Source organism: Penicillium taxi, assembly GCF_028828555.1.
Source record: "Penicillium taxi strain IBT 34144 chromosome Unknown utg000004l_segment0_segment0, whole genome shotgun sequence".
In the NCBI taxonomy this organism is placed as follows: Eukaryota; Fungi; Ascomycota; class Eurotiomycetes; order Eurotiales; family Aspergillaceae; genus Penicillium; species Penicillium taxi.
In genome coordinates this window covers 4,324,907-4,338,692 of record NW_026643206.1, presented here as the reverse complement: position 1 = coordinate 4,338,692, position 13,786 = coordinate 4,324,907, and the positions used below count along the sequence as shown (strand labels likewise).

Genomic DNA, 13,786 nt, shown 5'->3' with positions numbered 1-13,786 from the left:
ACAGATTACTATCCCACACAACTGCTGCTTTGAAATTGTCACGTATACTGACCTTCAACCTGTTGAACCTGCCTAGAGTACTCCGTAACTGACCACTCAATTCCAATCTTTATCACTTGTTTACTTATCGGCCCCAGATCTTCTATCAAGTCACGTGCCAAAGACGTCAGTCGAACTTCCAGCAGTTCACTTGAATCTAAACTCAGCATCCCAGCCGTGAGAGCGATATCAACACTAGAAATGGCTGATCAAGGGAATGGTGCCTCTGCGCCCCGGTCTTTCACCGGTCAAAGTGCCTCAGCCGAGGAGATGCTAAAGTCGCAAACCGTCGGTCTTGTGCATCTGTCCGACTTTCGCAAGCGTCGCGCAGAAGTTTTGGAACAAAAGGAGCGTGAGGCACACGACAAGTCGCTTGGGCGACTCGCGTCTGGTAATTCAAGAAGCGCAACACCCTCTACCGGAGAAGTGACTGACGGGTAAGTTCCAAGGGCCACATTATAATTCATGAACGCTTAAGCTGATCATGACACATCAGGTCTTTAACACCGAAAAGTGACGGACCCCCCAAGAAAAAGAAGAAGAAGCCCCTCGCAAAGAGCAAGCTCTCATTTGGTGACGATGATGATGAAACTGGGGATGATTCGGCCACAGCCACCCCGCGCGATTCAAGCGTGTCACGATCAGGCTCAAAACCTCCCGGCGAGGAGAGCGGGGCGTCGACTCCTTACCGTATGAAAGCAAACCCGAATGCGCCACCCCCGCCGAAAGCATTGACTAAGGCTGCCCTGGAAGCCGAGGCACAATCCCGAGACGCACTCCGTAAGGAATTTTTGGTTATACAAGAGGCTATAAAGAACACAGAAATTTTGATTCCTTTTGTGTTCTTTGACGGAACAAGTATACCAGCTGGATCTGTCAAAGTACGGAAGGGAGACACCGTCTGGCTATTTTTAGACCGTTGTCGTAAGGTCGGCGCGGAGCTGGGAGTGCCTGGAGCCAATGGAGCCTCAAAGGCACGGAAAGATTCTCGTCGAGAATGGGCACGCATCAGTGTCGATGACCTGATGCTAGTCAAGGGCGATATAATTGTACCACATGTAAGTTCTCTCGGCGATCTATACCTATCTTATCAAGACTAACTTGGATGCAGCATTATGAGTTCTACTACTTCATCGCCAACCGTGTACAAAATTTTACTCGAAAAGGTGGCTTGCTCTTTGATTACTCTGAAAAATTGTCTCCAGCCAAGTCAAATGACAACCCCTTAAGACGTCCCAATGACGAGAAATTAGAAGGTTCGGACAACGACGCCGCAGATACAAAGGTGGTAGACCGTCGCTGGTATGAAAAGAACAAGCACATATACCCAGCAAGTCTTTGGAATGAATATGAGGCTGGAAAAGAGTTTGAAGAGAAGATGACTTGCACACGGCGTGATGCTCAAGGAAATACATTCTTCTTTTAAAAGTTGATATTTCGTGTTGTATGATAAACCAGCTTAATGAATATGATGAAGTTGCTGAGGTGAGCCGAAATATTGGCCTCATGTGACCACCCACTTCCTTTCCTTATCCTCCATATAATATACCTTAGCTAGCCCAACTCAACATCACATCATGGATTTTCATCTGCGATGTAACGCCCTTAAATGCAGGGTCCAGTTGACGGAAAAAGCGGTTGTAACCACCTGCTCGTGAGTCGGGCGAACATTACCTACGGACGGGGTAGCACTGATTAATGTAGGCACATATTCTGTCTTGGGTGTGCAGATAGCCTTTGCCTTTCACATCCAACTGCACACAATCGACGATGTCCTGCCTGCCAAACGGTCCTTTCCAACCCCGATGATGCTGTTTCAACCATCCTGAGTCCCACAGAGGACTACAAAACGAGTGTGCTCAGCGGCCTCGATCCAAACACAGTTATGGAGTGTGCTGGTCGGGCACTAGGATTCTGGGCATACCAGAGCACGCAGGAAATGTACCTTCATCCGCTCTATACTAAGGTACAAGCTAATGATGGTATGTAGATTCTACCAGGAATATCTGGGAACGAGTCTTACCGAAAAGTATACCAGCATGAACTTGCAGATAAATAAGTTCATTCATAATGCCAACTCCGAGATCTCAACTCTTCACAGCAAAGTTTCAGGTCAGTTAAGCGAGCCTCTGTTGAAGAATCTCGCTAATCGTGTGTGAACAGATCTGCAAGCAACCCAGGAACAACTTCAGAAGAAGAACCAAGAGCTTATAGATCTCTATCGCCAGAAATCAAAAAAGCTATCCCAAGTGACAAATCTCTACAATCTCTTGAAAGCCCGCGCCATGCGATCGCAGATGCAGACAACTGCCTCAAATACAGCCTTAGAAACTTTGCAAGGCATATCATCACGAGATGGAACCGCCACGCTAATTGCATCCGCTAACCCTTCACAAATGCCTGCACTCATGAAGCCACGAACTCCAAGGGCTCCTTCGTTTCCTATCAGCCCAGAGGGTATTGAAAGACTACATCGTCATCAACGCAGCGGTACTGGAAGCTCGAGGGGATTGAAGACCAGCGATGCAATCACAATGCCACCTCCGAAGAACTGGTTGAACCCGGGTGGCTACAATGGTAAGGCCTCCACAAGTTCTTCAAATTACCAGCATCATACACGGTACCAAGCTCAGATCCCAACTGGTAATACACAGCACCGTACCCAACTTCCCCACGTGTCTCGGTTGCCGACGGCTCTATCTTCGCTCCCACCGGACGATGCGATCCTTGCTCAACTTGGAAGATAGTTATTGTTGTAATGCATTTTTATTCCATTATTATGTGCTTACCCTTATTTCTTTAACTTTAAACGTTGATGTTCATATTTCAATATTTGGAGTGCTGCGCTTGGGCATATGTCCAGCTTGAAGACCAATAAACTGAAATAATAGATGGAGTAGTTATTCAATATCGCAGCCCTAGTTGGAATCATTACAAGGTTTGAAGTTGAGAAAGTACTAGAGGAGTAAATGGAGGTGGTCAACCTAGATGTTACGGAGTAGCCCTCACGTGATTTTTCATCGAGTTAGGGTTATCTACCATCACCACATAATGTCAAGACTATTCTACATATAATTTTGTCACAAATCACAATGCTTCCAAGTTGAATTTGAATAATAGCGATGTTATCGCTACAATGGTCTTACGATGTGCCCTAGGGGCTTATAACCAGAGCAAAGCTTCCACTTTCCTTCCTCTTCCTTCCTTTCTGCCTTCCTTCCTTCCTTCCTTCCTTCCTTTCTTTCTTTCTTTCTTTCTTTCTTTCTTTCTTTCTTTCTTTCTTTCTTTCTTTCTTTGTTCATCGTCTTTGGTGAAGCTATGTGGCTCTTTCTTAACTCATGAGCATGCCAGCTTTTTATGTTTTTGTGTCAGTGAAGAGTCTCCTATTCATCTGCGGGTAATGAGACCTATCATCATACATTTTTGTTAATTCATTCCTTGGGACCGTCACTCTATCCCACATCCACATTTCGTTCTACTTATGTCAAGGCTCTTCCGTAATTAAAGCCTCATCTTTCATCTCCAATCTCCACACATCTATTCATGTGTTATGTAACTACGCCCCTCTCATTTCTTAGTACGTGACCATTCGTCGCGTGGCACTGAAGCCATATACCGAGATAACTTCTTTTCTTCCTGAATAATGCCAGAATTTTACTTGGTGCTCGTCACTTTCTTTATGACCAATAATGCTGTTTTTATGGTGACACTCTCGTACAAGGTTAACACTAGCACTGTGTCTGAGGCGGTACTTGAGTCTACTTGACTACCAAGCTCACTCACCTGTAAGTATATTAAATAATACCTTGCTGCTCATTATGAACTTTGACATTATTGCATTCAACTGTGCGAAGTCTCGAACGTCACTTGTAAGCATTTCAACTCCTCAGGGTTCTGGAAATGCCTCCTTTGACTAAATAAAACTAAATCTTTCTACAGTTGTCGAGGTGTGTTCACCTGAAAAGTTTCATTGTTTTATCTTCACTTTTTTAGATTGTTTTAACTGCATCGGTGTTGAGACGTTTGAGCAATCACCTCACACATATGTGGAATATTGAAACTTTCAGAGTCGATATCATATCTTTCCCATATGTTGAAACGTCCTTGCTTCCATAGGCCAATTCCAATTCCAAGTCTGAGCAGATTCATCTACGATAGTGGTCCATCCACAAAAGCAAATTGCAAGTTCAAAAACGATGAAGACCTCCATTCTCGGATTCCTCGTCTCAATTTCGGCAACACATGGAGATTTGAAAGACACCCACCGATAAGCTTCTCTATCCATACTTAATTGTCGTGAATAGCACTTTGGAAAGCTCTTGAGTCCGAATCTCTCATAGTAATTGATGATCTCATCGAGTTCAGCGATGACAAAGGGCTCAAAATGCAGGGGATATCGGCTTATGATCTTCACTCTTTCTCTCAAACACGACCACCAAACCTCCATCGAGCCAGCTGAAGAGGCCACCAAGTCTCCATCAAGGGATCTGTCTACCAGTCATACACGTCCTTCGAAGTCAAGTAAGACTTGTATGTCACAATTACATTATAACTTTTAACAGAACAACCATATTCAGAGATTAGAAGAAATCATCAATCTCAGATCATACAAACCTGAACTACCACGTCAAATCCAAACTGAATCCACACTTAGCAAACGAAAGGCAATCTCAATCAAATTTACATTCAGACCAGGATAGAGTACTTAAATACTTTCATGTTGGATCCTCCGCTCGCCCGGAGATCTAATCTCGGAGCAGCGGAACTTAGACAACGGAGTTAGGGGGCCAACACATTCCATCCCCACCACGATCCAGCCCTTTTCTCGATCGTTCCTGACCCAGATCGGTGGGGTCCAGCTGTCACTGGAATCTGGGGTACAGAGACTAGCTTGAAGCTATAGCTCTAGTGGAGTCGTGTATTTTTCAAATCACGTGCGTATTTTTGGATATATACGAAGTCAATTTCGAATATCGAACATAGTGGACTGTCAATCCTGACTAGGCATTATTACTATTAATTAAGCTACGAGCTGACAATATTTGAGAGTGTTATCATCAATTGATGTATTATCCGATGGGACATCACGATCTAAATATCCCCCGGTAGCTGAACATAAAAGGAAATCTAAATTCATGTACGTCGAGCACCAAAGCATCCGGTCTTTTCATCCGGGGGGAGGAAACGCCATAATACCCTCAACTAGCAAAACAGGCACTTTATAACACCAGCAGGGGGGAATCAGGCGATCGACCATCTCGACCACACTACACACTTGGGTTCCCACATACATTTCCCTCGGTTTTTAAAAAGAACAAAAAGGTCCTTTCCAAAAAGAGGATCCGAGGACCCTCCGCAAATTTCATATCATGCCATGCATTATACCACAAACCAAGGCAACGGATGGACGCTGCAAGAAACAAACAAAACAAGACGACAAACGTGAAAAGGGTGTCAGGTATAATAAATTTATGCGCCGAACTCCTTAATGTCAGTCTTCTTGCCCTGAAGGGCAAGTGGCACAATGCCGCTGACGTGCATCTCGGGGCCGAAGACGTGCATGTCCAGGCCGAGCTCGACACCGGCGGCCTTGATGTTCTTAAGACCCTCCTGGTAGTTGGGACCCGCACGACGGACCCAGATCTGGGTCTTGTGCTCGTTGAGAGTGGGGGCAACATCACGCAGGGCACGGATAACACCCTTGAAGGTGCTGGCGACGTTGGTGAAGTTGGCAATACCACCACCAATGAAGAGGACCTTGCCCTCGGGGTGGGTGGGGGCACGCAGCATCAGGTCGAAGACGGTCTTGGCGTAGTTGTAGGTCTGAGTCTCGGTAGGGGCACCGGAGTACTCGCCGTAATTGGCCAGCTCGCTGACGAAGCCAGCGGAGGCAATAGCGTCAGCGTAGACGACGGAGGCACCGCCACCGGCAACAAGGGTCCAGACACGGCCACTGGCGTTGAGGACAGTCAACTTGAGGGAGGCACCAGTCTTGGCGTCCATGTCGGAGATGAACTTCTCCTCCTTGGTCATTTCACGACCGAAGGGGGCGGGGAACTCCATCGGCGGACCAGCGTCGATGTTGACCTTGCCGTCGGAGGGGACAGCGACTGAGATACCCAGGGCAGCGGGGCTGCGAGCAACAGCCCACTTGTTGCCACACTCGAACTCGGCGGTCTGGTCAAGCTTGGCAGCCAAGTCAAGGAAGTGCACATCAGCGGAGGTAGCATCGGCGTTGGGGATGACAACGAGAGGGTTGATCTCGAGGTAGGTGAACTGGCAGTCAACGTAGACAGCGTAGAGGCGCGAGATGAAGTCCACGAGGACGTTGTGCACACCCTTGGGAACCTTGCTCAGCAGGGCAGTGGCGATCTCATCGTTGGAGGGGTAGTTCTTCAGGTTGACGGGGATGAGCAGCTTCTCGGCCTTGGCATCAACATCACCGACATCAACACCACCCTCGTGGGTGAAAAGGATCCAGTCACCCTCACGGACGGAGTTAATGTTGATGTAGTACTCAGTCTCTTGGGGGTGGGGCACGAAAGGCTCAACAAGGAATTGACGCAGGACACCGGGGACGGTCTCGACGAGAACCTCCTTAGTGGCGCGAGCCTCAATCCATTCACGAGCCTCGGCCCAGGTCTTGTTCAGGCACAAGAGGCCACTCTTGCCTCGACGCTTGATCAATTGATCGGGCTTCGCCACGAACTTGGAGCCATCGACCAACAACCACGGGTAGGTGACCTCAGCCTGGTCAAGGACATCCTTCACTGTCTTGTCCTCGGGGAAGTGAAGAGAGGCGAGACGAGCAGGAGGGTTGTGAGTTTTAGAAGGTTCCAGAGGAGTAGGCTTAATGACGGGGGCGCGAGTGAGGTGGTAGTTGAGGATGGCCTTGCCGTCGGCCTCGAGAATAGACTTGGCGGACATGATGTGTGTGTTTGCGTGTGTTGTTTAGAGAGGAGGATTAAAATTGAAGAAGAATTCAAGGAGGGGGGAGGTTTTGAGAAATCCAAGCCAGCTGGTCTAGGAAGTACGGGGAGGGAAAAAAAAAAGTTATACTCAAAATTACACCGTAGAATTGAGGCAAGACTCCACCGTATGTTGAGGGTGAGCTTATGTAGATTCCTTCGTTGGGAAGTGCGGAACAGGCCCTTACGTTTCTGATACCGGTATTTTACATTCTCATACCATCCCATCCCACTTTCCCAATATTCATATTTTTTCTATATTTCTATATTTATTTCTGCTTTTGTGGAGTAATTCGGCCTTGCTAAAAGACCCAGTCCCAAATGGCCCGTCAGCTCCGAAAAGTCCCCGGAATACCTCGTAACCATTAGTCTTGATACCAACACATCAGAACCTGGGGGCGCGGGGGATAAGCAGATTGGACGATGCAAATATGTACAATGAGTTGTCATTCAACCTCACCCGAAACATGACTGACATGTCATGCTTCGATAACCGAAATGATACTATTTATAAATAGTGGTTACGGCGGTTAGATAGGTTCAATTGCATACAGAATGAATGTAGGGCTAGAAATTGATGAATCCACGGGTATAGTTCTGTATTGTAAAAGGAATACAGCCCTGCAGGATGGTGGGGTGTACAGTATTGATGTTACCCAGTATTTTGGGGACTGTGTTTTTTTGTTGAATTACGTGAGGAGGTATACACCGTACCTGCGAGTACTCTGACCCCACGAGAACTTTTTACTCTTGACCCCCTCCCTTTAATCTTTTTCCATCTTCCTCTAAAAAAACACATCTTGCTCTTTTTTCACTTACGCAGCGGGTGTAATAACACATAGGTCAGTCTTCTACCTCTCCCTCCACTATCTCACCTGTTCACCAAGCCTTCTTCTCATCTCTCATCTATCAATTGAAGCTAACGTTCACCCCAATTGATCTCAGATTTCATCATGTCTGCTAACGACAACATTACCCGATTCAACCCCCCAAGCCGGGTCCTCTCTCCCTCTTCTCACGCCCTTTTCCACGACAAAACACGATGCTTCGTATAGTAAGTTACGAGGTCTGTTCAATCAGATGGACAGGAAGCTAACGGGAAACAGTGGCATGCAACCCCGAGCTGTGCAGGGCATGCTCGACTTTGACTTCATTTGCAAGCGTACCACTCCCTCCGTGGCCGGTATTATCTACACCTTCGGTGGTCAGTTCGTCAGCAAGATGTACTGGGGCACCAGCGAGACCCTCCTCCCCGTCTACCAGGATGTCGAGAAGGCCATGGCCAAGCACCCTGACGTCGACACTGTTGTCAACTTCGCCTCTTCCCGCTCAGTCTACAGCTCCACCATGGAGTTGATGAACTGCCCCCAGATCCGCTCCATCGCCATTATTGCCGAGGGTGTTCCCGAGCGTCGTGCTCGTGAGATCCTTGTCACTGCACAGGAGAAGGGTATCACCATCATTGGACCTGCTACCGTCGGTGGTATCAAGCCCGGTGCGTTCAAGATTGGTAACACTGGTGGTATGATGGACAACATTGTCGCCTCCAAGCTGTACCGCAAGGGTTCCGTCGGATACGTCTCCAAGTCCGGTGGTATGTCCAACGAGCTCAACAACATCGTCTCCCAGAACACCGACGGTGTCTACGAGGGTGTCGCCATTGGTGGTGACCGTTACCCGGGTACCACATTCATTGACCACTTGCTCCGCTACCAGTCCGAGCCCGACTGCAAGATCCTACTCTTGCTCGGTGAGGTCGGTGGTGTTGAGGAATACCGTGTGATTGAGGCCGTCAAGAGCGGTGTCATCAACAAGCCCATCGTTGCTTGGGCCATTGGAACCTGCGCCAGCATGTTCAAGACTGAGGTGCAGTTCGGCCACGCCGGTGCTTCTGCCAACTCCCAGCTCGAGACCGCCGTTTACAAGAACGCTGCTATGCGTGAGGCCGGTATCCACGTCCCCGAGACCTTCGAGGACATGCCTGCCCTCTTGAAGAAGGTTTACGATGCCGAGGTCGCCAAGGGTACCATCACCCCTGCCCCCGAGCCCGCTGTTCCCAAGATCCCCATTGACTACTCCTGGGCCCAGGAGTTGGGTCTTGTCCGTAAGCCCGCTGCCTTTATCTCCACAATTTCCGACGACCGTGGCCAGGAGCTGCTCTACGCCGGTATGCCTATTTCTGATGTCTTCCGTGAGGATATTGGTATCGGTGGTGTCATGTCCCTTCTGTGGTTCCGTCGCCGTCTGCCCACCTACGCCAGCAAGTTCCTCGAGATGGTTCTCATGCTCACTGCTGACCACGGTCCCGCCGTGTCTGGTGCCATGAACACCATCATTACTACTCGTGCCGGCAAGGACCTGATCAGTGCTCTCGTCTCTGGTCTGCTGACCATTGGTTCTCGTTTCGGTGGTGCCCTGGATGGTGCCGCTGAGGAGTTCACCAAGGCCTTCGACAAGGGTCTCAGCCCCCGTGACTTCGTTGACCTGATGCGCAAGGAGAACAAGCTCATCCCCGGTATTGGTCACCGTGTCAAGTCCCGCAACAACCCCGACCTGCGTGTCGAGCTTGTCAAGGAGTTTGTCAAGAAGCACTTCCCCAGCACCAAGTTGCTCGACTACGCTCTCGCCGTTGAGTCCGTCACCACTTCCAAGAAGGACAACCTGATCCTCAACGTTGACGGTTGCGTTGCTGTCTGCTTCGTCGACCTGCTCCGCCACTGTGGTGCCTTCTCCGCCGAGGAGGTTGAGGACTACATGCGCATGGGTGTTCTCAACGGTCTCTTCGTTCTGGGACGTTCCATCGGTCTGATTGCCCACTACCTCGACCAGAAGCGCCTGCGCACTGGTCTGTACCGTCACCCCTGGGACGACATTACCTACCTCCTCCCCACTCTGCAGAAGGGCGGTGCCGAGGGTCGTGTCGAGGTCAGCTTGTAATTTGTTTCTGCGTGATAAAATTTGCAGCGCCATCCGCTGGTGGCATACAAGTCCGTCCCCTGATTGGAGGACGGTGGAGTTTGGATGGTTGAATCACCTTGGTTTCTTGTTTCTCTCAGCAGTGTTTTATGTTGTATACTGCGCAGCGACCCTTTATAAATTTTAGGGCATGGCCGGGTTTGGCGGGGTAAGAGTTTATTATATGCAGAGTGACTCGCCTCGACATGGAAAACGGTGAAACGCCCGACTACGGATCTGATTTCTTTTTTTCTTTGTTTAGATGACTAGATATCATTGGGACCTAATGAACGTGCCCTTTGCATGATGAATATAAGCATTTATAGTCAGTTTTTATCATTTTATTGTAGCTGGTAGTAAGATAGCTGAGCTGGATAAGTGGATGAATTAGAGCCGCTAGAATGACATCAATCAGGCCATGAAATCTTGGAACCTGATCGAAGAAATCAGAATTGAAATATCGAATAATCAGATTGGGTCCTGAATGTGGAAGCCTGCCCCGAGGCTTGTCTCCGACCCCCGAATTGCCTGCCACCCTTGACTTCCTAAAGTCCGAGTCTTCGCTTATGAAAGCATCCGCATCTCGGGTATTTCCTAATTGGGCAACTATACTTTGTTTACTCCGAGATGGAGAGGAAGGTATATAAACCACAATTCCAGGCAGCTGGAAGAGAAGTTATTATTCTCATCGATCCAACCATAAAACCAGGCACCTGATCTAATTTACCAACTCTTACCTCACCTCACACAAATCTAAATTACCAATTCTCACCTCACCTCACACAAGTCTAAATCATCTTCTCCATCCTTCTTCCCCTTCTCTTTCACATCCTCCACACTTCTTCAATAATGGCCAATCGACCTAACGCTCCCCCTGCTCACCAAATTGGTCTAGTAAGCTACAACTTCAAAATCGCATGTCGAGAGTCACTAACAAGAAACCAGGACGGTCGTGAAACCGATCTCCTCCACTGGATCTACCAGCGATCAGACATTAAACAACTCCACGGAAACCCGACAGCTATCCTCAAAGCGATCGACGAGTACAACACCAGCCAAAACTTGCTGATCAATGTTGGCGCAGCCAAAGGCGCAGTCATCACTGACCTGGTTACGTCGCGCAAGCCGTCGTTGATGATCGAGCTTGGCGCTTACGTGGGTTACTCAGGCATTCTATTCGGCAACGCGCTGAAGTCCCACGGCGGGAAATTGATCAGCATTGAGATGAACCCCGAGTTGGCTGCTGTGTCGAACCAGCTTCTGGAACTTGCAGGTCTACGTGATACTGTACGTGTCATCGTTGGATCGAGCGCTAATGTTTTGGTTGACCTTGTTCGCGAGAAGAAGGAGTTCTCTGAGGTTGACTTTGTGTTTGTGGATCACTGGCAGGACGCCTACTTGCCTGATATGTGGCTGCTGGAGGAGTTGAGCGTCCTTGTTCCAGGCAAATCGGTCGTCGTTGCGGATAACGTTATCTTCCCTGGCGCACCGGCTTATCTGGAGTGGGTTCAAGCAAATTCGGAGAAGAGGAAAGAGTTGCTGAAGAAAGCGGATGTCGGATCTCTTGTCCCGAACCCAGATCTTACCTTTGAGACTATTGTTCATGAGTTTCAGTTGAACATGGGAGAGGTACGTTTTCTCTGTTGGATATGATTATTTATCTGGGTTGATACTAACGAGTTGATTTAGGCTCATTCTTTCAAGGATGGAGTTTCTGTCACAAAGATTCTTTGATAGAAGTTGAGATAAGCAGCGAGTGAAAATGACATGACAGTTCGTCAACTTGCCTTTCTGTGATGGATAACAGGCATCTGTTCTGATAGTAGAGGCTTTTCATTTGATAGCAAGTAATTGATAATATCTTCTTCCAAACTTGAGATGACGGTGAAGAACGAATTTGACTCCTAGAATCCAAGGTTGCTCATTAAGCGACAAACTTGGGAAAACGCATAAACTTTATTGGTGCAGCCTTGAAAGTTTACTCGACATTGGCTGTGAAATGTAACTACATCTATACCTAGGTAGTAGATTTTCTTTCCCAGTTCTTGGCTTTCCACTTCCGTGTTAGTGCTCAGTGCTTGCCGCTTTTTGCTCACTGAGTAGAGCTGAGCACGCCACGAACGCCAAGAGCAAGTCAGTGACCGTTGTTATATAATCATGCAACCGCCGTCACTGAGCGTCACCTGATCGTACCTGATCATCACCTGATCATCACCTGAGTAATCACTGTGCAATATCTGAGCGATCTGATTCGCTCACTGAGCAGGCACTGAGGAGCTGAATAAGCCACCTCAATAAACTGCGACACGCTAGCTCCATTAGATTTCACCATTAGATTTCACCGTTGCCCCACCAACAAAAGAGGTTGCCAAAAAGAACAATAGCCATTTCTCCTGGGAGTCTCATATTGGCTTAGTGGCGACTCGCAGTGGGCTTCCTTGAGTATTTTATTGGTCCATCATGTTTTGGAATTATGTGCTCCTAGGATCTTAAGTGTTTACAATAGAAATCATCTATGTGTGTTTGTCGTGATTCGCTGGTGTAATATTATTTAATTTTAGCTGACACAAATGCTCCTGGGAGCAGAAACTCAAATCCTGGGAGCAGAAACTCAGCTCCCAGGATTCCACTTTCGCTGAAATTCATATTGGTCTGTCTTATCTGTGAAAAGGTAGATTATAGATCAATTCCACTAAATAGCCCTCTCATGGCGAGGCTGTTTATGCATGACAGATTTAGACACAGCTTCTACAAACCAGCGAAATAAGAATAGAGTACTGTAATTGATCTATCTGTAGTGATATATTCTATGTTAGTCATATTTCACTGAAGATTTAAATTGATAAATTTGGAATCAAGAGCCGAGACTTGATTGAATTCTTTTCGGTAAATAGTAGAATAAAAACCTTCGGTAATTAAATGATACAGTGCCGTCTGATAAAAATTCGCACAAGGTACAAGCCCCACTTATTTACTGCCTGGCAGAATCTTCAAATCTTCAATCATATTCAGTATTTAGTATGCCAACCATGGTTTTTTATGACCTGAGCTACTCTTCGCTGCATAGTAAGAGCTAGCTTTTCCATAACATTAAACCCAATATTAGACCATGCTAGCTGAGCAGTATCTACTAATAGCTCTAGCGTATCGTCATCATTAGGTAAATATATTAGCTCAGGACGTAATCTTAATATCTCTGCCTTTAAAAGCGCCCATATATTCTCAATAGGATTTAGATCAGGCGAGTAAGGTGGCCATATCATTATAGTCAAGCCAAGTGACTCTAGTGTCGCCTGAATAAGCCGCGCGGTGTGTACAGGAGCATTATCCTGCTGAAAAATAGCACCTTCAATACCATTCATCAAGGTCGGTAAATATCGACGATAAACAGCATCAATAACACGCGCAGAAATACCACCTTTAGCAGATTCAGGGTCACCATCTAGAGCAACTAGAGGTGTGCGTCGTAAAGAGCCAGAAAACGCACCCCAAAACATCTGCTTAAATTGTTTACCGCGCGCAGGAATCTGTAACAGGCTGGTGCCTGCTTTAGCATTCATGCCTGTGCCACTCATGCTCGTCACGTGCCACCCGCACCCGCATCCCTTATATTGCCACATGTCCATAGCTAGTCTCTCTCTCTTCTCTTCAAGCTTAATAAAGACAGTTTGTCGGCATCACTAGTTCTGCATTCAAGATTAGTATTAGCCCTTCGCATATACTAGTAGTTCGCACTCGCACTTGAAAAGGGAGACCGACGAATCCCTACCGAATCGAACCTGAAAATAAGCCTATCCGAGTGCGACTTAGATGAACGAAATCTT

The 13,786-nt window shown here is 47.5% G+C and overlaps 5 protein-coding genes across 5 annotated transcripts; 3 read left to right on the top strand and 2 right to left on the bottom strand.

Moving 5' to 3' along the window:
* Positions 1-240: 240 nt before the first annotated feature.
* On the top strand, positions 241-2,786 carry N7495_006484 (Zinc finger RING-type; the record flags this gene model as incomplete). Its single annotated transcript, XM_057209135.1, has 5 exons — positions 241-476; positions 554-1,088; positions 1,151-1,433; positions 1,770-2,021; positions 2,203-2,786. The coding sequence occupies 5 exons, from the start codon at positions 241-243 to the stop codon at positions 2,784-2,786; spliced, it is 1,890 nt and encodes a 629-aa protein (XP_057062909.1).
* A 2,722-nt stretch (positions 2,787-5,508) lies between these two features.
* aclA (putative ATP citrate lyase subunit (Acl)) lies at positions 5,509-6,966 on the bottom strand (the record flags this gene model as incomplete). The annotated part of the gene is made up of 1 exon (XM_057209134.1): positions 5,509-6,966. One exon carries the CDS (start codon positions 6,964-6,966, stop codon positions 5,509-5,511), a length of 1,458 nt encoding a protein of 485 aa, XP_057062908.1.
* A 994-nt stretch (positions 6,967-7,960) lies between these two features.
* On the top strand, positions 7,961-9,944 carry N7495_006482 (uncharacterized protein; the record flags this gene model as incomplete). The annotated part of the gene is made up of 2 exons (XM_057209133.1): positions 7,961-8,061; positions 8,114-9,944. The coding sequence occupies 2 exons, from the start codon at positions 7,961-7,963 to the stop codon at positions 9,942-9,944; spliced, it is 1,932 nt and encodes a 643-aa protein (XP_057062907.1).
* An 867-nt stretch (positions 9,945-10,811) lies between these two features.
* N7495_006481 (O-methyltransferase) lies at positions 10,812-11,696 on the top strand (the record flags this gene model as incomplete). Its single annotated transcript, XM_057209132.1, has 3 exons — positions 10,812-10,856; positions 10,908-11,591; positions 11,652-11,696. The coding sequence occupies 3 exons, from the start codon at positions 10,812-10,814 to the stop codon at positions 11,694-11,696; spliced, it is 774 nt and encodes a 257-aa protein (XP_057062906.1).
* Positions 11,697-12,970: 1,274 nt separating this feature from the next.
* N7495_006480 (uncharacterized protein) lies at positions 12,971-13,537 on the bottom strand (the record flags this gene model as incomplete). The annotated part of the gene is made up of 1 exon (XM_057209131.1): positions 12,971-13,537. The coding sequence occupies one exon, from the start codon at positions 13,535-13,537 to the stop codon at positions 12,971-12,973; it is 567 nt and encodes a 188-aa protein (XP_057062905.1).
* Positions 13,538-13,786: the final 249 nt, after the last annotated feature.